This window comes from Liolophura sinensis, chromosome 5, assembly GCF_032854445.1.
Source record: "Liolophura sinensis isolate JHLJ2023 chromosome 5, CUHK_Ljap_v2, whole genome shotgun sequence".
In the NCBI taxonomy this organism is placed as follows: Eukaryota; Metazoa; Mollusca; class Polyplacophora; order Chitonida; family Chitonidae; genus Liolophura; species Liolophura sinensis.
The window spans coordinates 4,631,174-4,659,058 of NC_088299.1; the positions used below are offsets into that span (position 1 = coordinate 4,631,174).

Here is a 27,885-nt window from a genome sequence, read left to right on the forward strand (position 1 = left end):
CCATTTTTGATGAGAGTGATGTGATAGAGCTGGAAATTTGTGATCTACCCGGCGAAACTCAAAAGGTTTGTTGACAAAATGTGCAAGGGAAACGCATTGGTTTGTTATTTGTGCCCTTAGATTTATGATTGGGCAGGGCTGTTGTATGTTTGCAGAGGTGTTCCGGCGGCGTATGACCCTACCTGGCTGCACCTGCTGCGGGCTGGTCTCTGTGGATCAAATGGCAGGGGATGCTTTTCCGGGTCTTGTCTGTCACCAAGTTAAATCTATCTTTGTCTTTGTAAAATCGTGCAATTGCTAAGTCTTATTAGCCCGTAAATGTCAGACAAGGTGCAAGTCGAAGAACAGAATGCCTCTTTGTTTAAGGGAAGTATTCATCAAGTTGTAAATATGTCAACAAATGTGAGATAAGATCTGTTTGTCGACAGCAAAGGGCTGCATGGCTAGCAATTTTGGGGGTGGGGTGAAAAAGGATGACAGTCTGCTGTAGCAGACAAGGATAGTTTTACAATCAGGCAACTCATTTATGACACCTAACCAATTTTTTAATCACTGAGTCACATGTGTTGATCAGAATCACGGAATGGTGATGTTAACGGCTTCATTAAAAAAACATAATGTTGCTTGTAGGACAATGGCATGGTAATAGTGACGCACAAAACATGGTATAACAAATGTACCATAAAAACATGTTGTAGGCTGTTTTGTGGTACTGGACCCCGGTGTCAAATGTCATAGTCCGAAATTGCTCTGACAGGTTTGGGGAAATTTTGTTTTGTCAATCAAACTGGCCCCAAACTAGTTTGAATTTTCTGACTAGAACTTGCAGCAGATATTGTGATAAGCCTGATGGCATGCTGCAGTCGATCCATTTAAAATTGGTAAGTTTCCAAACAACATTGCTAATGCTAAATTACCCATCTTATCTTCTTATTTCACCTACATTCAAGCACTTACAGTCATTCTCTCCTCGTCCAGAGTTAGTGTTATGATTCATTGCAGACTTCTGACTACAACTCCACCATGTTGCCAAGCTTACCACAATATCTGCTGCAAATTCTAGTCAGAAAATTCAAACTAGCCCCAAACCAACATCAGAACGCCAGGCCCATTCATTTAAAAACCTGATACAGTTACCTGCCCTTGTCGAGTATGTCTAGGATGCAGGATCTCATTATAGCAGGTGATTTTGAGCATTATCAAGGAATGTCAGGGCCACACGGCCTAAAAAATAATCTCAAACGTCATGACAAACTCCCTGTCATTTGCATCAGATTTTTTGAATGGAGTGCATTCTGAGGTAGGGTTTTGAAAAATTCGTCATATCTAATGTGAACACAATCTCGGGACTACTAATGTCAATGTTAATTGCATTTTTTTCACATTCCCACTCAGGCAATATTTACAGTATTATAATTATTTGGTGATTAGGCGAAAAATATTTGAACCATTTTTAAATGGCCATGAGAAACCACTAAATGTAATTAAAAAGTCCTGAATGGTAATGTGCAGGAAGGTCTGCCAGCAACGTGCAGATGGATGTGGATTTCCCCTCTGTCATGGACAGCTAATGAATGGTAATGAGTTCAGGAATATGTAGTATTCCACAAGTTGGCCTCCTTTCAGTTTTAGTTGATGTCAGAGCTGGACTGAAGTGACAAATCTCGGTTATAATCGCTCGCAGACAAATGCTGTTCTTTAATTTAATTGGATATTGCCAGGAATAAATCAGTCTGACTGTAAAACATTTACAAATGTTACATAAAAAATAGTATTGACAATGTGCATATTGCTACTAAAAGAAAGGAATATAATTCAGAAGTGAAGGTTTTGATTTTTTTTTGTTACTGAAAACATGCTGGATTCGCACCATTATATGTTGTAATCTAGTTTGAATTCTGTCCCATCACGTATCCTTCGCACAGTCCTAAGAATTTAGTCTGAGGTTGCATTATGAAGTTCCAAAGTTAAGTTTACATGTACTTTTACAGGTATGACCAAAGAGGCAAAAAACACATTTTGGATTCTGCAAGAATTACAAAGTAGTTAAATACTGGATTTTAACGCCTGAAAACTTTTAGGTTTATTTGTATGAGGAGATGCTATGTTGTATAAACTAACAGCACTATCGATTACAGAGATATGTCTTTGTTGTATACAGCCTTGATCTCGAATTTGACTGGTTGGAGATCAACCATTTTTCTTTCCTCTTCTTTGCCAAAACAATTTTCATGTGAGTGGTAATTTTTATTGCTTGATAAAGTTATGGAATGCGTATATATTTGGAAAAAATGAGCAAGATTTTACCCCTGCATGGAATCTGTATATTATACAAGTTTTTGACTCATATTTTAGCTTGGTCATCTGAAAACATCACTGCCGGTTACATATTTGGACTAATCAACGATTCAATGATGAGATATTTCTGTTTCAGCTCATTGAATTTTCACCACTTTTGACCTTCTTCTCCTAGAATCACATTAAAGCTCTAATATGCCATTAATTTATTAAATTAGCAAAGTGAAAGAAAGGGCATCGTGTTACTTTCACATAATAAAGCTACCAGTACTAATAAGATTAACATGTAAAAATTTACCTTTCATGTATTCAGTTTAAAATGCCTAACTTGACTTGTCGTTGAATGCCGTGTTTGACATATTGGTAATATTTATTACTAATCGTTGCTTAACCAACAGTATACAGGTTTTGCATGAGCTCAGTTTTTATATACAAATAAGAATGTCACCTGTCAAAAATGTCTTTGACTGACGCCGATAACACAGGTGGTAGAGTGTCTGCTGCAGGAGAGGTAGATCCAGGGTCAATCCTAGAATGAGTCACACCTAAGACCTTAAAAGGGGAAGTTGTAGCTTGTTCACTTGGTGTTCAACATGAAGGGGACAGTGCAACGACTGGTTGACCCATATCAGTATAATGGCTCGGAAGGGGTGGCTTACTTGCCTTCGGTAAGGCGTCTCAGTGAAGCAGCACTAGATAAAAGAGCAGTGGAAATCCGTCCTGCAACAAGGAGGCACATTACATGCACTCTAAGTATTCCTTTGTCGTCGTATGACTGAAAAATTGTTAAGTACAACATTAAACCCCAAGCACTCACTACTCACTCACTCAAATGTCTTTGTCATCTGATATACTCTGTTTTCCACCAAGATATTGGTTCACAGTGTGTAGTCAAGATATAACTATCACAAAAAAGGTGAATTGTGTTTTGTACCTCTTTAATAGATAAAAAGTTACATTCAAAAGAATTTCACTTACATGTAGTTTGTGACCATGTTTATTAAAGATGAATCAGTTCAAACTGGATATTATTTCACAGGTATTTTTCTCCTCGAGAGGCTCTGATGTATTGTGTTTCCATAGGACAGCTGTTTTACCCTGTTACTCTGGAAAGTTTTGTGAACCAGCATCTTTTGATTTTTCAAAGCTTGAATTTTCTTTTGTGGCCACTTGTTATTTTGAAATTTGTTCGTTTTTCATGCAAATGTTCACAAAAAAAAGGTATGGGTGTACCCCATGAAGGCAAATTTACATTAAGGTTTATTTTTGTCAAGCTAATAAATGTCATGTATGGCAGTTTATGTATGATATGCTGGGAAACCCCTCTAATGTGCATGGCATCCATTTATTTCAGAAGTTACATGACTGTCATTACATGAGGTATTCCATTACTGCCCTCTGCTATTCTCTCGCCTACAGTTATGCTGTATATATCTAGATGCATTATTCTCTTCTGTTATTTCAGTTTGCTTATTTTCTACAGTATACACTTTCTTGTTCTTAAAACTTTGCACCTTATAATCATTCTTGACACGTTTGAAGATTGCTTATTCCATATCTAACAGTTTTGTATTTTGAGATCTGCACTATCCAGGAATGACTGGTAATCGCTTATATGCAATTGCTACTAGCAACATGGTGTAGGCTTCTTCATAACAATATAAGCACAGAAAAAAAAACCTATAAACCTAGTTTATTTCAGCCAGATATGGATCAGTTGTATATGCTTGCAGGAAAAGGGCTGTTAAAACTACTCACTTAAATGCTTCCTGGTTCTCTTTCTGTAATGATAATAATAATAACTCAGGTACAGATGAGAAAGGTCAATAACATGGATGCATTGTACATTTCTGACATGTAGCTACTTGAGCTACATGTACAGCCAAGGAGCATCCTCTCTTGCTCACTCATCACACACATGCATCTGTGACAACAAGTACATGTATATTGTTCATGAATTTGTCATGTGCATGTAATTGCTTCAACAAGAATTAGGTTTCATGGTCCAGTGCTGTAAGGGCCTGACTCTTGATTAGTGGGGTCTTATGTTCAAATCCAACTACTGTCAGCAGCTCTGTGGTTAAGGGGTTTGTCTGATGGGTTTTATTTGGTCTTACATGTACCTTGGTAAAATCGTTGTGAGAATGACTTACTGTACATGTAAAACACGAATCAAATACTGTATTCTCTTACCCTTTCACATGTTCGCACCGTGTTGTTTCCAGCATATTCTGAAGGCATTATTCTGTGTAGACTGATAAAATTATTCTTCTGGCAAAGCCCAGAAATTGGTCAATCCAGCCAATGTAGTTCTGTCTCCAAAATTAAATTTAAAATGTGCTGAAATTGCACTGAAAGTTGCTCTGTCACATGCAAAAACGTTGAGGAATTAGGGTAGTGCACTCTATGTCATTACATGGGTCAATCTATCCGACAACGTGTTGTATGCCAGTCAAATTGGAATGGTGCAGGGACCAGAAATGAAGTATAGGTAATCAATAGCTTTTAAAACTTGAATTTAACATGGTGTTCCACTGAGACATCACACAAGATACATATCCACGTATGGAGCGTGATGTGATCAAAAGAGATCTGCTATGAGGTTTAACATCCAAGTAAAGAAACTTTGCAGTTGAACTTTGACATAGCTTTATTGCATTGACTTAGTCATGAATCTCCTTGCAAAATTTACAGTAAAAGAAAGTTAAAATATGAAGTACGGCTCTTTATACAGGCGACTGAAAACTACAAGTAAAAATACTTTCATTTATTTTTTAGATTTTTTGAAGAGTATTGAAAGGCATTCAAATATTTGAAAGCTATGGTGGGCTTTATGAGCCATACTGACTGTATCTAGGAACTCTAATGTCACATTGCCAATTTTTCCTGTCTACCCGCAGGAAGAATTTTTTGGGAATATTATTTCAGCAATCTTTAGCTCATGGAGTTATTCCAACAGTCAGTGTCATGATTAGAGTTGAAAAAACTACCTGTGACGTCAGATTTCCTAACCTCTGATAGAATGGTCCGTAAAGCCCACCTTTACATTCAAATGTTGGGGCCCTTTAACACTTTTCACAAAAAAATCACTGAAAATATATTTATATATAGTTTTAAGTGGTCTATTTAGTGATGCCTTCTTCGATTTTTAGAGTTTAAAGAAACCTGAAAAACTTTCTAGCGTACTGGTACCATGCAGATATGTATTTGGTTAATGTTAAATTCACACTGTGTATGCATGTAAGATGCATACTAGTTTCCAACACTTTTGCAATATAACATAAAATATAAAATGTGATATAACAAAGTCATAAATGCCCTAAGTTTTCATAAATTTGTTGAACATATCTGTGCATAGTTCAAAAAATTTCAGCGAGGAAAACTGTGCAGAGTTTGTATCCTTGCACCTAGAGACTTGGTTTTGTAGCATGCAATCATTTGATGATTATCTAGATATTATGCTGATTTGGCTATAAACCATCATAATGTAACCTCCAGCATCATACTGTGTTCATTCCTATACATGTACATACATTACTATGTCACAGGCTCTCAGTGGTCACTTCATGTACATGAAACGTGCACTACTTACAGCTACAGGTTTGTCTCCTAACGTCACCGTGGTAGTGAGGGAGATGCAAATAAGAAGGCTATATTAGTTTATTCTGCCTCACTCTTAGAACTAATGTTTCTAGTTTTTTTTATATTCAGCATTAATTTAGACTGCACACTTCTGAGTTTTGGGTTGTTTTCCCTAATGTGCTTATCTCCACCGCGTGAAGCCTAGACATGAACTGTTATGCTTGCCATGCATAGCAGTACAGTACTAACCCCAGTTGTTTGCACAATCTAACACACAAACTAACATTCTAACATTAACATTATTAAAGTCCACATTTTCATTTGTGAACTAACATTAGACTTACTTTTTCTCACCGTGTGAATCATTCCTGCACCACTTCTAATGTCTTCATGTCTCGTTATCTGTTCTCAGTGAGTTGTTTTCCCCTTGTTTTAATTGTTCAGATACCACAGTCAGGGGCTAGAGGATTCCCAGATATAGTTGTCACAGCACTTCTTCCCTCATAAGGCTCAAGTACCATGATTCTGGGGTTAGTCACAATCACAGACATACTTCATAATCTGAGTGAAGCAGCGCAATCATATGGAAATCAGACAGGCTTTGTATATAATAGCCACATAATTATAATGGAATTTGTGTTTTGATTTGTTTCATACATGTATGTGTATATGAAGATGTCATGGTATGACCACTATGAATTGAATTTTCCCTCCGTTTCCTTGAAATATAAAGTTTTTGCTAAACCAGGTGATTTTAGATGAAATAATGGAGGGGCAATTGCTAAAACTGAAAAAGTATTAAAGTGATTTCAAGTACCAGTATACAGTAATTGCATGTCTTTTTTTGTTCTTGCATACTTCAATACACAACACAACACATGATCACAAAAGTGTTCATTCAAATTTACATGTATCCACAAAGATGTAGTCCCACTCATCTGTACATACTTTAGTTTTGAAAGTTTCGGTGAAGAAAACACCTTTAGATTCTTTGCACTGAGAGGTTTCATTATCAAGAACATTTAATTACATGTATTCGTTATCACACCGATTTGGCTTACAATTAACATCCAGCAGCAATCTTTGCTCTGTTTGTACAAGCCACAGGCTGTGTTTTGATAAGAAACTTTGTACAATGCATACCAGTTATTACATGATAGGCAGATTCGTCTCCCATCAGCAGTGTTGTAATGAATGAGAGGTGTATACATGTGGTAATGTCATTGTCCCTTGCATGTTTGCAAGGTGTTCATTCAAGCATATTCTGAAGGCAGTATTCTGTGTTGACTGATAAAATTATACTTTTTAGCAGCCCTGAAGCTGGCCAATCCAACCCATGTAGCTTTGTCTCCAAAATCAAATTAAAAATGTGAATAAATTGCAATTAAATTGCAGTTAGGGTAAGTGAAATATTCTTGAGTTCGGCACAAAACACCGATTAAATAAATAAATAAATAAATATACATGTAGCACAAACTTGCTTGTTCAGTCATAGCTTGAAATCAGGAGGTTTTGTCCATGCATGCATATGTACACAGTGGTGAAAGCACGTATATTTCAGCATTCAGTTTTCCTCCTTATATAAACCAATCAATCAAATATAGGAACGAACAATATCGATACGAACGATAGGAACAAGGTCAGGTTAGTTTTTCCATTAGCTCATACTGTATCTAGTATAGAAATGGTAAAATTTTGAAAAATAATACCTGCTCCAAAACAATACAAGAGCAGAAAAGACAAGTTAATCAGGTTAAAAGTCTTAGATGTACATGCAGAATATGATACATGATTTGTGTTTTTTTATTTATTTTTTTTTATGTATGTGTAAAATAACTGAAATGGCTGGCTCTGTTGTCCATATGATTGCTTCTGGCTGAAAATTAAATCACATTTTCATATCGTAACTGATTACCTGTCCTTTGTGTGTTGTCTGCTAACAAATACAAAGTTTTTGGTAGATGTTTGTAACAATCGATTTCCACACATACTGTATGCATGTATTAGTTGATTCTACTTGTTGTACAAAGAGTGTGACAGAGATGTAAAATACAGGTGAATAAGAAATCTTCATTTACATATACTTAGCTGAGAAGCCACCTGCTGATTAAAGAAGCACATGGATTTATGTATGTTTATAAACTAATACATCTGAATTTATGATTAGGGAATCATATAGTTTTTGTGTCATTTCAGTATCATGCCAACTCCCAAGAGACTGAGGGATCTCATTCGTGAGATACGCTCAGCCCGCACTGCTGCAGACGAGCGAGGCGTGGTCCAGAAGGAATGCGCGGCCATCCGAGATTCATTCAGAGATGAAGACAACACATATCGGTGTCGTAATGTGGCCAAATTACTCTACATTCACATGCTAGGCTATCCTGCTCATTTTGGACAGGTAAGAGTTCTTGACTAGCTTCAGGTTTTGTCAGGTAAAGACCCCAGACCAATGGGGTCTATGGTAGCTTGATGTCCCATCTCATTGGTCAGTTCACTACTCTTACATGTAGTTCAGTAATTTTATTCCACAGTTTAAAAAACTTCAAAAGTATCTCTCTTTTTTTTTTACAAGCAAGGTTAAAGAGTAATTAACAAGCAAGGTTGATGTACAAATTAAAAATGGATTTACAATTAGGTCCTCAGGTCATGCATACAAGTTCACTGAAAGATCAGAAATGGCTATCAGTTTGAATTTGGTTGTCCTGATCATCATGCTGTTTATGTCAGGGATCTCGATACCTTGACAAAAAGTAGCAAGCAAATTATCGTGTGACATTTTGTGACAGTTTTACCCACATTGATATAATATGTGACAACATTGAGTCCAACTGTTTTAATTTCTCTGTCTTGTGAGAATGTTTTTGTCTGTGGTACTGCTTGATGTGCTTATTTTTTGGTCTCTGTAGAGGCCTTTATAATGGGTTATGACTGATTTTCTTGTTCAATGTTTTCACGAAATTACAGAACCATGTAAATGAATAATAATGTAGTGAAAATTATGTAGGGTGTGATTATTTGTGCTAAACAGAAAGCATGATCAGCCAAGGTCTAAAATATTGCTCATGACAAAATAAGACGTAGTTAAGTTTTGTTCTGTGAACAGAGGTACAGATGTGCCTGAGTGTTAATCCAGGACATGTTTTGTTATCCCTTATTCAGCTGGAGTGCCTGAAGTTAATTGCCTCTCCTCGCTTCACGGACAAGAGAATTGGTTACCTTGGTGCCATGTTGTTGCTGGACGAGAGACAAGATGTCCACTTGTTGGTTACAAATTCCCTCAAGAAGTAAGTTGTCTGCTTAAAACACCAGTCGGGGATCTGCATGGCAGAGTGGTTTGTGGGCCAGCATGGGGCAGTGGCTCAGGAGCCTGTCACCAATGTGATTGTTCTGAGTTCAGCTTCAGCTTTCGCGGGCTTCCTCTCCTTCCATATGTGGGAAGGATTGTCAGCAACCTGTGGGTGGTAGTGGGGTTCCTCTTCTTGGCTTTTCACAGTTTCCCCTTCTTGGCTCTTCCGAGTTTCCTCCCACAATGATGCTGGCTGGCGTTATATATTCTTGAGTACAGCGTGAAACACCAACCGAATGGATGAATAAATAAATAAGTAAATAAATTAAAACGCCAGTCAAATTAGTTGAGATTAATGCGTTCTACATGGTTTGTATATGTGATGATTTTAGAATGTATATCGATGAAACAGCAGGGGTATATAACATGGTGGTTATAGCCACAAAAGAGCATCATTCTGAAGTATCAGTCAATCGGCCATCCCCATTGTGGTGAGCCAAAGCTCAACACTTGTCCATTGGCACCAGGCTAGTGGAATTTGGATTGAGTCAGTAGATTTAGGCATGCACTGATCCAACTGGCCTGTGCTTTATCAACATGTAATTCCTTCGTCTCTGACTACCTACGTTTATAAAAACAGTCATGGCAGTATGGCTTCTAATCTGCTATACATTTAATTGAAAATATATTGCAGAAATCATCACATTTTCCTTTATTTATCAGAAGGACCATCGTATACCGTACTGAGGAGGACCAGCGTCTTGTTTGTCAGTGACTTTTTTATATTTTTGTGTGTGTTTGTTTCCCTCCACAGTGACCTAACTCATCAAACCCAGTATATCCAGAGCTTGGCACTCTGTACTCTAGGATCTATCTGTTCAGTGGAAATGAGCAGGGATTTAGCCGGAGAGGTGGAAAAACTTATAAAGTCCTCAAATGCCTATATCAAGAAAAAGGTGAGTAAATATAGATGCTTCTCTTGTAAATGAGTTGTATGACATTAAGGTCGTAATAGTTTTACTTGTGGTAACTACATGTACTTCAGTAGTCAGTACTAATCTACATTTGGAAGTGATATACTATATTTGACTTCAAATTTGCATCTGTACATTTGGTGCTGAAATGTACTTTTTTGATGTAAGATATCAACCCAACTATTTAAGTTCATTTAATTACCTGAAATGTAGCTGGCTTCTTTTCCAGGATGGGCTTATTTTCGGAAAGATAGTGAAATCCGTGTTAATACTGTATATTAAGACTAAGCATTTTTCCATCTTTCTGTTTTTGCCAGTCTGCTTTGGCAGCCTTCAGAATAATCCGCAAAGTCCCCGACCTGATGGAGATGTACATCCCAGCCACCAGGACACTGCTCAATGAGAAAAACCACGGTCAGTAAGCTATGGCAGATATCTGCTGTTCATATGGGGATCATACTTAGTATACAAGTCCCAATTCAGTAGTGACTTCCAACAAACGATGGAAAAGAAAGCTGAGTGTCATTATAAGGGTTCTGTGCTTTGATACATACAGTAATCATGGTGTTCTGTTCTTTGATACATACAGTAATCATGGATGAGAATATTCAGCTGATTTAAAGAGAAATCATGATTTTCAAAAATACCTAATCTGACATCAAAATGGGGGCCTCCGTGGCTCAGTTGGTTAGCACGCTAACAGAGAATAGTGACCCAGGAGCCTCTCATCAATGCAGTCGCTGTGAGATCAAGTCCAGCACATGCTGGCTTCCTCTCCGGCCATATGTGGGAAGGTCAGCAGCAGCCTGCAGATGGTTGTGACTCTCGCCCGGGCTCTGCCCGGTTTCCACCCACCATAATGCTGGCCTCCTTCTTATAAGTGAAATATTTTTGCGTACGGCGTAAAACACCAATCAAATAAAAATAAATGCATCAAAATGGCCAAACCTTATCATTTTGCCAATAAATGTCAACTGGAAGAAGAAATTTCAACTCCTTTTGATTGAAAGTTACGATAATCATTGTGTCATGGGGCTTTCTTTAAATAGTTCAGAGAAGTTACTAAAATTGGCTGACTTCTTAAACCTTCCTTGCTCAAAAAGCGAGGGCAGATATATGATCTTAATAAAGGCAGTAGGTTTATCACTGTTTAATCACATCATGATTATCTCCCTTCCTTTAAGTTGCCTCCCTTGGCCGTTTTTCAGGTGTGCTACTCACAGCTGTTTGCCTGATCATTGAAATGTGCGAGAAAAGTCCAGACACCCTGAGCCATTTCAAAAAGGTAAGATCTTCTACATAATTAAAAGTATTATCGCCTAAGTAAATGGGATTGGCATTAAAGCCACGTGTATGTCCAAACCATCTATTGAGTTCTCCCAAAAAAATGTACAGTGAGGCTTTCGGTTGCCACCTTAGGGTAGAAGATACAGCATAATCTACATTACCTGGCATCAACTGGACCTGGACGTGTGTCATCTAGTAGCATAACTTGTAAAATAAAAATGTTCCAAAATACATCAGAAACAACAAACTGTTCAACAAAACAATTCCAAAATACATCAGAAACAACAAACTGTTCAACAAAACAATATTGTATGTAAATTTTGACTGTCTCAATGTTTTTGCTGTTTCTATACCTTGGGACCAAGGTAATGCGATAAAGGGCAAGTGTTTTGTAGGAATGTCTCGGGGTAAACTTTAAAATTTCTCAGTTGAGTACGTTACGTCCTTCACCTGGTGTTAATAAAGAAAACACTCATTTGTGGGATACAGTTTAAGCAAATCACTCACTTGAGTTTGAGTGTCAGATTATTTGTTGGTTGTTTTTTCTAGCTGTAAGCTAATCAGGATTTGTGGAAAATAGACATTGACCCAAATCTAAAAGTGTAATGTCACATTTTCTGTTTGCTGTTTCTCATAGGAGCACTCTAAAACGGTACGTTTCTGATATGCTTTTGTTACCACTTCACTTTGCTAAACAGCTACACATTAAAACCTGGGTCTAGCAACTACTGGGTTAAATAGGATGAAGGCAGCGTGTATTACGGTAGCATACTGAAACGATTTTTAAAATCAATAGAAACAAGACAAACTATATGTTTTTGGAAAGCTCAGTATATGTGAATTTCAAAAATGCGTTATTCATAATTTTTAAATATAAAAAATGCAGATGTTTGGCTACATATGTATTTGGGTAGTTCCTTTTGATTTTACAGAAGCCAGTTCCACAGAAATATTTCTGCTTTGGTTGATATGTAGCAAATATAAAAATCAGTTACTAATAAACTGTTCAGAAGTATTCGTTTCTAACTCAAACTGAAGTCAGATATTTTTTGTGTGAAATCCACCCTGTGAATGTTTGCCAGAAAAAAAGTATGTTTTTTTTATAGTCATAGTTATCAATTATTTTACCTATATGTTAACAATTATTTATTTTTTAATGTAACATGACAATGTCTGAGCAAGTGCCATAGTCTCCTCACAAGTAATCAGCTGTGAACTACTTCTTGAATTGCTTCTTGAGACATATGAATTCCATCTTTTGCCATCCAAATTTATTTTTTTCATTTCATAGCCAGTTACTTATATCAGATAATTCCGTTTCAAAATAAGGTGATTATATGATCCAGTCACGCACAGTCAGTATGCCATTATGAACTTAGAACCAGACAACTGTACACTACAGTCACTGAGCAATGATCTGGACATTATGTGCTCCAGTGTACACAAACGCTTTCAGTGCATGCGGGCTAATCATTTTGTTACTTCCTACTGTCAAACCCCATCAAAATAAGCTCTAAAATCACTCAGGTCGTAGCTTAATACCCCAAACGAAGCCAGTCATTGTTAGCCAATAAGTTTCTCTTGTTTTAAACTATTGTCATCTGTGTAGTACACATAAAATCAACGTTTGTATTTATCAGAAATCTTTACTTCAGGCCCGTGGGTTTTGTCCTCACTGTGTCCCTTCATAAACATGATTACACAATCTCGAACACCTTGTTCCTCGATCCACTTTTATATTTGGTTGCTATTGGGATGTAATAATGCAGAAGAACATAGTGCAAAAAGGGTCCTGTGACCAGGGATCTTGGGGTCCTATTTCAGCCAGGTAATAGAACAAACCGGTGGAGCCCCCTGAAGAGCTTTAGGAACCCTCATTAGGGGCATTATTGATGTGAAATCTTGATGGAAAAAACACCTGATGTCTGATAAACAGTCATTTTAACCTCGTAGAGTATCTACACATTGTACAGTTTAACAGGACATGTACAGTATAGGTGTGTGGAGAAAACTATTCCTCCCCCCCCCCCCCCCCCCCCGCATCTCCACCCCACTCCACCAAACGCATACTCCCCCACCAGTGTTGATCACATTCTGAAGTTGACAAATACAATTTTGTCCAAATATTGAATATACATCAAATATGCTTTTGCTTTATGTAATGCCTTACAGACTGACCACCAAATTGCAAATGAGTAGAAAGAACTAACCATGCCCCTACGCCATGTTAATGATGTAGTCTAAACCCATTAGTAATGTGATGTTTTGTGCGAGTTGTGTCTAAAATGCTTGGCTACACTGAACTTAAAGAATACATATAATAAAGAATACTGTAGTCTGGCAAGGCCCATCTGTTCTTTGTGTTGGTGGTTCTGGTGGTCGTGAACTGGCATCAAACTAAGGGTGGGTTGTACACCTTTGACCTTATTGCACTGATTCTAAGGCAAGGCTAAAGTCAATGTTGTTATTTTTACACTCGTTTTTACTAAGAATTCATGTGCTGGGCATACGGACACACATTCAAATTTGACCATTTCCAGAATTCTCGGTGCTGCACTTCGCTTGGCATAAGCTGGGTTGGGGCTTTCCTTGCCTGTTCTTTTACAGAAAACACCTCAACTGTCTCATCAGTTTTGACTTGTTTCTTGAGAACTGCTTCCCTTGTCAGTTTTGAAACTTGTATATGTTGTACTGTTATGGCTATGATCTACCAATATTTGACATGTTTAACCTTGATTGCATTTAGATTTTAGGCATGTTAATGAATGATTCCTCGTGTGAGAGACAGATATTTTCACAAGATAAGTATAAAAAAAATAATTTAAAAAAGTAATGATTAAAAAAATAATTCATAAAAAAAATGTCTGCTTCTGGCATTGAACAGATTAGTACATAAGTACAGGTAGTTAATTCTTTGTTTATTCTTTTTTCTTCGCAGCTCGTTCCTCAGTTGGTGCGTATTTTAAAGAATTTGATAATGGCTGGATATTCCCCTGAACATGATGTCTCTGGAGTCAGTGACCCTTTTTTGCAGGTAAACACCAATTCAAAAATACAGTTTGATTTCTATCTCTGAACTAGCGTATAGAGTGTTCATAAATTCCAGGCCAGTTGCACAAGTACTTGTTTTACTTTACTGAGGGGCCCCCATGGCTCATTTGGTTAGCTCGCTAGCGCAGCGTAATGACCCAGGAGCCTCTCACCAATGCAGTTGCTGTGAGTTCAAGTCCAGCTCATGCTGGCTTTCTCTCCTTTCTCTACGTGGGAAGGTCTTTCAGCAACCTGTGTATGGTCATGGGTTTCTCATGGGCTCTGCCCGGTTTTCACCCACCATAATGCTGGCCGCAGGCGTTTAAGTGAAATATTCTTGAGTACTGCGTAAAACACCAATCAAATAAATAAATAAATAAATAAATACTTTACTGACCTGACAAAATTTGCACTTGTTATACTGGTTATGTATAGCCAATGATTAATATATTTCTTTATTTGATTGGTGTTCTACACCGTACTCAAGAATATTTCACTTATTCGACGGTGACCAGCATTATGGTGGGAGGAGCAAATGATTGATAGAAACTCTTGTTAACCTTATGTTCTCAATTTACCAACAGGTGAAGATTCTACGCCTGTTGAGACTACTAGGTAAACATGATGCAGAAGCTAGTGAAACAATGAACGACATTTTAGCACAGGTCTGTACCACTTCACTGCTATGATATGTTTCCTGTATAGTAACAGTTTGAACCGGAAGACCGTAATGTAAAGACCCAAACGTATGTATGTATATGCCGATCATTATTCATTATACCCTTAAGGTAAATGCATAAACATTAATACTGTTGTTTTTACTTATCTTTGTAGGTAGCCACAAACACTGATACTAGTAAAAACGTGGGACATGCAATTTTGTATGAGATAGTGCTAACTATAATGGGTATCCAGTCAGAGGTTGGATTAAGGGTAAGTTTAGTTACAGTTATTATCATTACAATTATTATTGATTCACATTGTAATGGCCCTTACTTGTAAAGGATTATAATTTGAAATGTGCATATAATGTAACATACAGACTTTCATATATCAGGGCTTATATTATCTTTTTGTCTTACATGGAAACGTCTACCAGTAACCTGCGGATGGTTGTGGGGTTCCCCCGGGCTCTGCCTGGTTTCCTCCCACCATAATGCTGGCAGCCATCGTATAAGTGAAATAGTCTTGAGTACGGCATAAAACACAAATCAAATAAACAAATAAATAAATATCATATACAGACTTTCATTTATCAGGGCTTATATTATCTTTTTGTCGTACATGGAAACGTCTACCAGTAACCTGCAGATGGTTGTGGGGTTCCCCCGGGCTCTGCCTGGTTTCCTCCCACCATAATGCTGGCAGCCATCGTATAAGTGAAATAGTCTTGAGTATGGCATAAAACACAAATCAAATAAACAAATAAATAAATATCATATACAGACTTTCATTTATCAGGGCTTATATTATCTTTTTGCCCTACATGGGAAGGTCTGGTAGCAACCTGCGGATGATCATGGCATTAATCTCCAATCAAATAAATTTTATCTTTTTGAGCTCCAGGCTAAGTTGTTAAAGTAGCCAACAACAAAGCAGAAATTGAAATGAAACAAAACAGCTACATGTACTTGCTCAAAATTGCACGAAAAGTAGTGGAGTGCAGGTAGCTGGCGTTTGATAATCCTCATGATATATATTTTTACGGGTTTCATCCCATTGCCCTTTTTGATTTTGTTCAGGTTCTTGCTGTGAATATATTGGGAAGATTTTTGTTGAACAATGACAAAAACATCAGGTACTTGGATATTTGCATCTACTATTGCACTACTCTGTCAAATATTTCCCTCTTTTTTATGTCTGATATGATTGCATTTTGCTGCATCACTGAATAGTGTTTCATTAATCACTACTCTTCATTATTTGTTTGTCTTCTATAAGAATTCTATACTGCGGTTCATTTTCAGTTTTGTGAAATGTTGTTTTGTTGTTGTTTTTTTCTGTCAAGTGCTGTACCTGGTAACACACAATAATTTGTACCAGAATAATGTTAGAAATACAAAGATACAGTATTTTTTGTAAAACTGTATCTGGTTGTCATTTTGCCCTGTTCAGCATGTAAAACTGTTCTGTCCCTCATTGCAGATATGTAGCTTTGAACACTTTATTAAGGGTGGTATCAGCAGATCATAATGCTGTCCAACGACACAGGAGTACAATTGTTGACTGCTTGAAGGATCCAGATATTTCAATACGAAAGTAAGTAGAAATTAAAGGAAAGGTTTGCCAGATGTTTTAGCTATATTTCAAAAGGTACTGGAAGATATGTCCACCTTTGTATCTGATATTTAGTGAGAAATTTTTCCATCATCAGTAAAAGACTTGGTTAAAGTTTGTATAAACTAAATGTACCTGTGTAAAAAGTCTAACCATGTTGTTACTGGAAGTACATGAACTATTTTGATTTTGTGTAGGCGTGCCATGGAGCTGTGTTTTGCTCTGGTGAACGGAAACAATGTTCGAGGCATGATGAAAGAGCTTCTACACTTTCTTGAGACGTGTGACCCTGAGTTCAAGGCTGATTGCTGCTCCAACATTGTAATGGCCGCTGATAGGTGAGCAGTTCACTGTGACATCATTCACTCTCTGTCATATCACCCACTAGCTGTTATATCACTCACTCACTGGCATATGCTGCACATTGTCATGGGCACTCAGTGTCCTATCATCCATGCAAGTCCAGCTCATGCTGGCATCCTCTCCGGCCGTACGTGGGAAGATCTGTCAGCAACCAGCGGGTGGTCGTGGGTTTCCCCCGGGCTCTGCCCGGTTCCACCCACCATAACACTGGCCGCTGTCGTATAAGTGAAATATTTTTGAGTACGGCCTAAAACACCAATCAAATAAATAAATAAATAAATCCTATCATCCACTGACTGTCATATCACTCACTCATTGGCATATGCTGCACATTGTCATGGGCACTCATCCTATTATCCACTGGGTGTCATATGTGGCACATTGTTATGGGCACTCACTGTCATGGGCACTCATTGTCATAGGCACTCATTGTCATATCATCCACTTGCTGTCATATGGGGCATATTGTCATGGGCACTCACTGTCTTATTTTAAGACAGATGTTGTAAATGGGTTGTTGTAACACAATTCAAGATACTACTTAAAGCAAAGATAAAAACAAAATTTACGAATGAGAAATTAACAAAGATGGCAGGATTTTCAGATGATGTGATTTTATTCTTTTATCAGATTTTCCCCTACAAAGAGATGGCACATAGACACTGTGATCAAGGTGTTAACCACAGTAAGTTATCACTTAACTTTTGCTTCCAACCATCAGTGTGCAATTTGTGTGAAAGAGACTGTAGTCAACATACCTACTGGAAACAATTGTGATATATAGTCTGGTGTAATATTTAATATTTTCACAAATTGACCAGTTCCTTTCTTGACATAGTAACATGACAATTTCATTGCTTTTTATGAGCTGTGCTAATTAAGTGGGAAGGTCTGCCAGCAACCTGCAGATGGTCATGGGTTTCCCCCCAGGCTGTGCCCGGTTTCCACCCACCATAATGCTGGCCGCCGTCATATAATTGAAATATTCTTGAGTATGGGATAAAACACCAATCAAAAAAAAAAAAAAAAAAAAAATTTCTGTTTTCAGTTTATAAATATACATTTAATTAGCTTTCAAATTTAATATTTTAAAATATGTTCCAAAAATAAATTCAAGAAAAGCACAATATAGATAAAAAGCAATACAATGTGTGGACAATATAACATTCTGCTTACATTGAACCATCTCACCTATTCTCTGTAGGCAGGAAATTACGTTCGTGGAGACATAGTTTCAAACTTAATCCAGTTGATTGCGGAGACAAAGTCCCTGCATGCATACACATCCCAGCAGATATTCCATGTGACAGAGGCAGACATGATGCAGCAGCCACTAACCCAGGTGGCCTCCTGGTGTATCGGCGAGTATGGAGACTTGCTGGTCTCTGGTCAGTGCGAGGAGGACGAACCCATTGAGGTTAGAGGTCAAGCATTTACCTGTACCTTCTCACAGTATATAGATGAAGATAGTGACGAGTGTGGTGCTTTATCAAACGCAATTACATTTTTTAAACACAAAGACACCCTCAGTCTTCTCCTTTACCTGTTCCTCAATTCTGGTCCCGTTCATGTGTAGGAACAACCAACCTGCTAGTAGTTGTCAAAACACAAAAATGTTCTGCGATACATGCCAGTGCATTCGATGTGAAAGTTCCTCCAAGATCAAAAAAATAAAAAATTAAACCTCACGTTCTGTTTTTAAGAGATCAGGCTCCACATGTACAAGAGAAAAAAATAAGATCCTGCCAACTTACTATTAGGACTGGAAATTCAAATTTTAACATTAAAATGTTGTAAAATGTCCTCTTATTTATAAATCTTCTTCATTTATAAATAACAGCCATAATGCCCTACCAATCTGAATTGTTACATATTCCATTGTTTGATTATTTTTTTTTGATATTGGCTCCACCCATAAAACACAAAATTGGTGTCGCCTACCTAAGTTACAGATGAAAAGCAAATCTGAATGAATCCTACACTTGATCTTTTTCAGGTCACAGAAGATGATGCCATTACTCTACTAGAAAAAGTGCTAGCTAACAACAATTCCTTGGTGGTTACAAAAGAATATGCTATTACAGCCTTGATGAAACTCAGTTCTCGTTTCACACGCACTCAGGAGTAAGTAGGAATCCACAAGACAGAGGCAGATTTTTTGTGATGAAAAACTTTTCTGTGCACATTACTTTTTAAGTAAAGATAGCTTCAACGTACGTCTCAATGAAACTGAATATAAACTGTACATTGTATGTATTTGATTGTATCTTTTAAGCAAAATCTTGAACCGCCACCAAATATCAGACTTATTCTGTGGCTTTTATTGCAAAGTGGATGTGTATTTATCTGAAAACATTATTGTTCTCAGTTGCATGGTAATGGTCAAGAACCTTTTAAATAGCTGGTTTACAATGTATACTTTTCGTGGCTTAACAAAGCTTTTTCTCCATTTGACAGTCGGATAAAGAAAGTCATTGCTGTGTACGGTCATCATGTTGATGTGGAATTACAGCAGCGCGCTGTCGAGTACACGGCACTCTTCCATAAATATGATGGCATGAGGTAACCTTATTCCTTTATCTGTAACGAAAAGAGAAATTAGAATAACATACTCACTGCCCTCATAAATACTTCAAAAGTTGTTTCAGTAGGAAAAGTGGAGTAAGGAGGGAGAGGGATTGAATGTAAGGAGAGGGAAACAGAGGTCCTAATACTTTGTGGGACTTTGATTTGATGTTCTGGAGACCCCAAAAATATGTCAGAAATCCGTAGAAAAAATTAATTTCAGGAAAAGGTGAATGAGTTCTTGAAGAAAAAATTATGATGTAAAACCATGAAAAACTTGATGCAAAAAGCTGTAATTTCCAAGTGCTATCTTTGACTTATGCCCTTCGATTGCTTTTTTAGAAAACAGTTTTTTTGAAGGACGTATAAATGTATACAGAAAGCTAAAATGTAAAGACAAAAACCTTCACTCATACTTATTCAGAGATCTCTGAAATATGCACCTTTTGACATTGTGTAAAACTTTGAGGATTTCTGTCTCAGGTCTGCCTTGTTAGAGCACATGCCTCTGATTGAGAACCGCAGTAAGAACGTGTTCTCTAACGGAGATGCTGGAAGCTTGGAGGAGGATCTGATTGAAGGAGATGAGGAGACGGAAAGCAGAAATGTTCAGAATACGCAACAGACAGAGGTGAGTGCAAACTGCCAGTCTCTGTCAGTTAGGGGGTGGAATGTGACAAACATCTCGTGGGAAAAAAATTGTTCAAAGGCCATTCTAAAATAACTCGTCTGACAGAAAAAATTATCGTAGGTAGGTAGGGAATGTTTTATTTTATTCAGGGTAATGAATAAAAGAGGAGAAATAAAAATAGAAGTTCCATCAAAAGCCCAGCAAAAACTTCAGGGTTTAAAACCTTCTTTGGAGGGCAGGTGAGGTTACCACAGCAAATATATTCTTAATGATGTCGAGATATGTACGATTGTAATGGGATGTTTTTGAGAGACAAAGCCTTGAATTTCAGATCATTCAGATTATTTAATTTAGATCATTACATGTGATTAATACTTCATGTATAGTAAGGAGCAAGCATGACTGAATTACTCATTTTGCCTAATTTTGAGACGTCTTCTCATCTTAAAAGATGTTATACGGTTTGTATGGATGTTACAAGTAGGGTAATTGCTGTATGGTTCTGTGCCTCTGGTTATTGGGACATAGCAATGGCTGTCGTGTGCTTGATATCAATTCCTTCTGGATTGTCCAGAGCTGTTGTGGAATAAATCAGCAGGTGTGTATTAAAGGTACTTGTCGGGTATAGTCACTCAGGTGTTAAGTTAGAGAAAATTTTGTTAGTGCACACAGTCAAAGAAAGATAAGAACCAGGGTCCGATACCAACGAAACCATTACTGACTGAAGTCAAATTTTGAAAAACGATCGTAAGCCTTATTTTTGAGCTTCAAAACTTGAAATTTGTCCCCTTCATTAATGTTATGTAAAGACAAACATGTCTAAATTTCAACTTCCAGTATTAAAAACTGAGCATCGTGAAGAGTTTTTAAATTTTTGACTTAAGTCAGAAATAGCTGTGTGGAATCCAGTCCAGTTTACTAAATGGGTGCGCAGGTAAACTTTTTGGGTGCACTGGCTGAAGGGCAAATGCGTACATGTATGTGCATCTATGCAACCTAAAGATCTCATGAATAAATTCATTGATGTACCGCCAACAAATGACTATCTTTTGCCTACTATTTCAGAGTCAGAGTATTTTAGATTTAATAGGCGACACTAATTCAACGCCAGTTATTCCCACAAGTCAACCAATCAAGTCTGGGAGTGGGGCTGCAGATTTGCTTGATCTCCTGGGGGATGTCAGTACAACTAATACAGGTATGTTCCTTCGTTTAATGACATATGCTTAAAAGATTCAGTGGGTTTTGCCTTTCTCCGATGATTAAATAGCTGGCTAGTGTTCTTCTCTTGATCGACAAGGTCGCGTTTTCACATCCAGTTCTCACTGGATCAGGTCCGGCCTTAAGTTAGGAGGTTTGTCAGGTATCTGGCGAAGGCCTGAAATTTTCACATTCAGTTTGTTCTCATGGTCAAGTTCAAACTCAAACTCAATTTGCTGTCGATATGTTAGCTCAAGTTGGTGGTAATCTAATAGCTACATCCGTCTAAAAGTAATGTTGGAGAAAAGCTGTAACAAAAAAATTGTATAAGGAATGGCATTCTACTCTCAGATGACTGAAGGATATCCTGTTACAGGTAATTCAAGGTAATTCTGTAGCTATTTGTAAATAGAAGCCCATTTCAAAATACCGAAAGGGTGAAAAGCCGCAGCATGAAATAGCCTAGGGGCGTGTTCTTTAATTGTGACAAAAAGTCACTGTGTTGGCCAGTTTGTGAAATTTGAAAGACATCATCATTTTGTTTGATGTGGCAGTCATTTCGAATTTGCTCTGGTGTTTTTTCAAGGTCTGCAGCAACCTGCGGATGGCTGTGCCCGGTTTCTTTCCACCCCCCACCCCCCATAATGCTGGTCGCCATTGTATAAGTGAAATATTCTTGAGTATGGCTTTAAGCACCAATCAAATAAATAAATATGTCATACCATGAATATCGGCATTGGCATCCAATAACAGGGAAAGAAATGTTAATGTTAGGAGTGATGTCTTTATTAGTATTAAAAGTATTAAGTCAGGTTTTGCACACACAGTGACACCAGGGGAATGTCCCATTGTCGATGAGCTGTGTGCATATTAATGACCTTAAATTACAAAATTCAGTACTGCGTGTGTTGTGTATTAAGATCACTGTTAAAATAAATGATAGGGATGGTATCTTAAAAAGTACTGCATGTACTGAGCTCAGGTATTGATGACATGTAAAGCACAATGACAGAGAAAAGCTAACTGATAGCCTTGCTAACAAATCTTAATTGTGGGATGTGGCAGCTATTCTGAATTTGCACTTGAGTTTTTCTTTTTCACTGTACAGGTTCTGTATTTGAGTTTGTTTTTTGGGGTTTTTTTTTTCCAGTGAACACGCCTTCACCAGTGAACAATTTGATGGGTGGACTCATCCCAGCTACGCAACCAGCATTTAATCAACTAAATGGAGGCACCAGTAAGTTTGGAATGTTGTGAAGATGCGTAAGAAGTCAGAAACCTAGTATGTTCTTATTTTTGCTGAAGCGAAACCGGAAGGCAAGGTGAATCATGCACTGACTAGACGTGTAAACTTTGATAATGGTGATTTGTTTTCAAATAAAAAACCAAGGTATACATGTGTATATTCCAATGTGAAAGACTTTGAGAAGGCTTTATTCAAACTTGTGTGGTTATCTAATTGTTCAGCAGTACAAGTGTAGGAATGGGACCGTCAGTGGAGTGATGTAAAAAAACAATGGGGAACTTGTAAAATGCCCACCCCCCTCTATCAGATCAGTCAAAATCTATGAACTCTTCTATCCTCTCCTTTATTACATCACAATTATCTTTATCACAATTATCATGTTATCAATTACCTCATAAAACACCTGCCTACCCAAGCGCTGCAATGTCACAGAAGAAAACGATGTGTTAGACTGAGGTTTGGACTATTCTGTGCTACTCACCCTCGAGTCACCCATTGTATGCGTCCCAAGTGTTACCCTATTTATGTATTTATTTGATTGCTGTTTTATGCCATACTCAGTGATATTTCACCTATACAATGACAGCCAGCATAATGGTGAAAACCATTTGCAGGTTTCTGGAAAACCTTCACGCTTTCGACCTTAGGGGAAGTCAGCATGAGCTTCCTCTCCCCTTCACAAACTCACAGTGATCGCATTCATTGGTGAAGGGCTTCTTGGTCATTGTACTGCGCAAGCACGCTAACCACCAGGCCTCAAATGTGATCTGTGTCACTGATAAAAGTACAAGAGTAAATACCTAGGTCTGCCGAAAGCAGGTAATAATTGCACTTGTGGTATTAAAATGTGGCTTGCAGGCATTAAATGTATTATTTTGAATAGCTGTCTTTGGTATTGTACTTTTTTCCATGTCAGAATAATTTTGTTTTCAGCTAACAACATGTCCTTGACTGCCTTCAACAAGAATGGGGTGCTGGTAGAGTTTAACTGTGAACGTATCGATAACGGAGTTACTGCCATCAACATGTCCGCCTCAAACTCCTCCTCCTCTCCAATATCAGACTTTGTATTCCAGGCTGCCGTGCCTAAGGTAAACACACAGGAGCTACTGATGATGTCTTGTCCGAAAAAATGTAATTGATCATCATTATTTGGAGGACCACAGTCTGTTTTTTTTTTGTTGTTTTTTGTTTTTTTTCTCGATTCATTAACAGCAAGGTCACAAAAAGTAAACTTTACTTTCCTATTCTGTTCAAGTGCATTTAATTAACACGAATTGCGATTTGCACTCTGCGATGTATTAATAACCCTTTGGCAAAATTGGCCTATGTGTCAGTTTGTACATCCATTTCCTTGTAAAAAAAAGTGCTCTGTTTGTTAAATTTTTGTTGCCATGTTTACCAAATTTCTACAAGACATGCACTCATTGGTGGAGAAGAATCCAGTTGACATACTTCTGTTTTGGGCAGTAAAGTGAAAAATTACTTGTAGGGCTTGTAAACACAGAATAATATTTGGTTCAGGACATGGTTCTTTTTCTCCCGCTTATTTCCAAACTTGTCTCGTCTGTAAATCTCTACAATTAGAGGCACATTTAACATATCCCTACTTGAATAGTTAATTGTTTTTTTTTTTGGTTTGCAGTCATTCCAACTGGTTCTTCAGTCCCCATCAGGAAACATGTTACCTGCTAATAACATGGGCAGTGTCACACAGGCTATTAGACTGGAAAACCCACAGAAGGTATGAAAGAGCCACATGCAAGTGTGTGGGGCCGAGTTCACTTTCAAACAAAAACTTGCTGATTTTTGGCTCAGATTAGTTAGTCTTTTGATATTCTAACTTAGAAAAAATCTTTTTGTTTTCTTAGTTTCTAAGTTGTTCCAAACTCAAGATGTACTGTTCATGGTTCACTGCCTATCTCCTAGTTCATAATGGGTAGCAACATGATACCATGAGAAAGATTTATAACCTGAACAAATCAGTTCCAAGGAACATGTATGGAAAAACACATTCTCTGCTGTTACCCTGCTATGTTTGCAAAATTAAATCATAGTACAGAATAGCACACAAAGAGTATACCCTTAGACCAGCTTTCGATTAAACAGGTTTTGCTTCCTTTTGCATTGTTGGAAAGTCTTGCACTCTGTTTTTCAAAATCATTCATCATATTGAATTGAAACTTTGTACATGGCTTCACTAAGAAAGGTTATAGATGGAGTTGAAGATACAGGCCATTCTGTCCTTTTACAACCAGTTTGGTGTGGTTTTTCTTTTGTTATGGACCACATAGCTACATGTATTATCCTGAGCATGACTTTCAAATGTTTGGCAGTCGAATAAAATATTCTTGCAGCTTAAACTGGTCAGGGATATGTAGACATATAGTGAAAGCTATACTTCCAGAATGCATGTTAATGACTCTCCACACGCATGTACTCCCATGTCATCTGCGTTGACATTATAGAAAATGTGTCTGATCAAATTTCTTCGTTTTTCAGCAACCAATTCGTATGAGGATACGAATGAGTTACAAACAGAACCAAAACACCATTACAGAACAGGGAGAAGTTAATAATTTCCCATCAACATTGTGGCAGTAAAGACTTCAAGAGTACTATTTTGCCAACAGTCCAGGGCGTTGAAATATTGCAGACTAACGCACTGTACGATATCAGAGGACGGGGAACATTGAAGAAAGTATTCAAGGGAGATCATTGTTGAGTGGAACGGAAATCTGCATGATGGACAGACCAATGGTGTTGTCATTAATTTATATAATGGAAAAAAAAAAAAGAGTTCTATTCTGAAGTGTGTGTATATATGAGAATGTACAGTTCAACCGAAGTGTTGATGTTAAATAATGGAAGTATGTGTATATTTGATGGGTGCATGCATCAGTGGCTTCGCATAAAGGTAGGAACAGTGATGTGTGGAGCGGCCGTTGATTCAAACCTGACCATGTGAACCAGCAGGATTGGCATTGGGAATGCTGTCTTTGTGCAGTTCTTGATATAGTGGCTGTGAAGGAAGGAGACTGAGAGTTATTGATTTCCCCACACTGCATGTAGATTTTTACATGCTAAACTTGGACGAACAGTCTGATACAGAATCAAAATAATCAGCAAGTCGTTCATTAATAAATCAATTCCCAACACTGCAGATTTACCATGCCGACGTTGTTGATGGTATGTTTCCTGCTCTTCCTATGCCAAACTTTCCTACAGTTGCATAGAAGAAGTTGTCCCGTTGCTCAGTATGTTTTCTTTGTACTCATTGGACATTCATCACAGAAAGAACAAAAGTTTGCGGTTATTGCACTAGCTATGATCATAATTGTGTATAAACTGTGTGGTCACCGGGCATTTGAGTACAGGTTTTGTGTAGTTCTGTGTTACAGTGCTAAGTTGGCTATACAACCAATACAGTGCATGTTACCTGTAAATCCACGTGATGATCCCAAACACAGCATTGCGACATTTATATAAACCTACGTGTATATCCATTCCTCTTATTGACCCAAATTGATTGTTTCAAGCAAGCTTACCCCTTTTTGTTGGGATATTTATACAGATATTGTTCAAGCACAAAGTGGCATTAGTTTTATATAAAATTAATGTGTTAAAAAAATTTGTTTTTTTTTTTAAATGTGTGCATGTGTAAGGACAACAAAAAAATGGTTGAAAAAACAAGCTACATGTAGGCTATGATGAATACCTCATAGCATTGGCACAGTCCATACGTATACTGCCATGGATGAAGCCAGTGGTTTCACGTCATTGTTAAGGGTATTACAGGCTTCAAGATACCGCTTTAAGCCATGTTCTGGTGTAACTTCACGTTAGTCTCGGCACCATGTTAAACAAGATTTTTGATAATCCAATGCTGGTTTAACTTCCCTTCAGTACAGGCATGAATAATCTGCCTCGTTAAATCATGTTTCAAAAATATGGAAGCTGAAGGTTTTATTGATACTGTTCAGTGTATGCTTTTGTATTGCTTCTAAGCCCTACACCCCACACAAAAACGCATCGTAGAGAAGGTGCTTGATGAACAGAATTTTTACCTCAGTCATAAGCATGAAGAAATTAGGGGTGTGGGTGATGGTGTGTCGAACACCTATGAAAAAATTTGATTACATACATGTATTATATTATTCGGGGAGAAATCCTTATCACTGATAATACAGGATGTCTGTTAAGTAAAATATGATATTCACTGTACGTGTGTTTATATCCTTCCACTTTGTCAACATCAATGAACACGTGTAACTGTAACTATCTAAAGCGGCACAACATGTGCCAAAGAATATGAGGGTTAATTTTGTGAAATATATCTGCCCGTGATATGGTGCGAATACCATGTTGATCCTACCATTGTGGTGTCTATGAATACCATGGTGTATTTAAGTTACCACTAGGGGGAGAAGTAATAATTATTCCGTATTGTTACATGTTGCTATTATTTTCTGATTGTGAATGATTTTCACGCAAGCTGTGATAGATCTGCCAGCCAGCCAGTCACGTCCAACTGTTGGAGCTGCTATCTCTTATCCTTTGGTGAAACAAAGTGGTGATGCAAATTTGCTTTGGTAGTAAGAGATTCGTCTGTACTACTGTACATGTACATAGGTGGTGTGACTGCACACTGCCTACATTTGGAAGTGCATAATTTATACCTGATCAAAAACTATACAAATGCGGGGTGTGCCTTTACATGTACTGCATTATACACTGTGACAGTGGCAGAGTCACATCCCAAAAGACTGTTCAGTGTAGTACAACAGCTGTGAGCGCATACAGTATGTAAAACCTGTAAAGATTAACGAACACTGCAAGGGAAGCAACTCTAGGTGTATATAACTATTGTGTATAGCAGAGTATCTTGCCTCTGAACTCGATTGCTTCAAAAATCATAGTTATGAAGAGCCGACTTTGCTATGTGTATAGTTGTGTATTTAATAGCTGTCCTTGATCTGTTTTAACAAAGTTTGGCTTGAAGGTTAGGGAGTACAATCATTAAAGGTCTATTAAGGATAATCTATGTTGTTTATTGTAAGAGAAATTATGACAATAAATCTAATTATGTGTAATTTCCAGTGTTTTGTTAAATGATTTGTTAAATGAAATGTGCTTATTGATG

The 27,885-nt window shown here is 37.5% G+C and overlaps 1 protein-coding gene across 2 annotated transcripts; it reads left to right on the forward strand.

Annotated features, from left to right (window-relative positions):
- LOC135466061 (AP-1 complex subunit gamma-1-like) lies at positions 1 to 27,835 on the forward strand. 2 transcript variants are annotated; one of them, XM_064743471.1, is made up of 24 exons: positions 1 to 65; positions 6,325 to 6,410; positions 8,077 to 8,281; positions 9,043 to 9,167; positions 9,984 to 10,125; positions 10,461 to 10,557; positions 11,352 to 11,428; positions 12,068 to 12,082; positions 14,369 to 14,464; positions 15,045 to 15,125; positions 15,295 to 15,393; positions 16,203 to 16,258; positions 16,606 to 16,719; positions 16,935 to 17,075; positions 17,731 to 17,785; positions 18,305 to 18,517; positions 19,097 to 19,224; positions 19,558 to 19,662; positions 20,149 to 20,296; positions 21,362 to 21,494; positions 22,647 to 22,733; positions 23,676 to 23,833; positions 24,388 to 24,486; positions 25,245 to 27,835. In XM_064743471.1, exons 2-24 carry the CDS (start codon positions 6,400 to 6,402, stop codon positions 25,344 to 25,346), a joined length of 2,487 nt encoding a protein of 828 aa, XP_064599541.1. In that variant the 5' UTR covers positions 1 to 65; positions 6,325 to 6,399; the 3' UTR covers positions 25,347 to 27,835. The 2 variants fall into 2 exon arrangements, with proteins under 2 accessions (XP_064599541.1, XP_064599542.1); XM_064743472.1 differs by lacking the exon at positions 12,068 to 12,082.
- The last annotated feature ends 50 nt before the right edge of the window (positions 27,836 to 27,885 follow it).

Excerpts from the sequence above, each read along its gene's own strand:
- LOC135466061 (XM_064743471.1), top strand. Across the intron at positions 19,225-19,557 it reads CGTTTCACACGCACTCAGGA|TCGGATAAAGAAAGTCATTG; the intron begins GTAAGTAGGAAT and ends TCCATTTGACAG. Across the intron at positions 24,487-25,244 it reads GACTGGAAAACCCACAGAAG|CAACCAATTCGTATGAGGAT; the intron begins GTATGAAAGAGC and ends TTCGTTTTTCAG.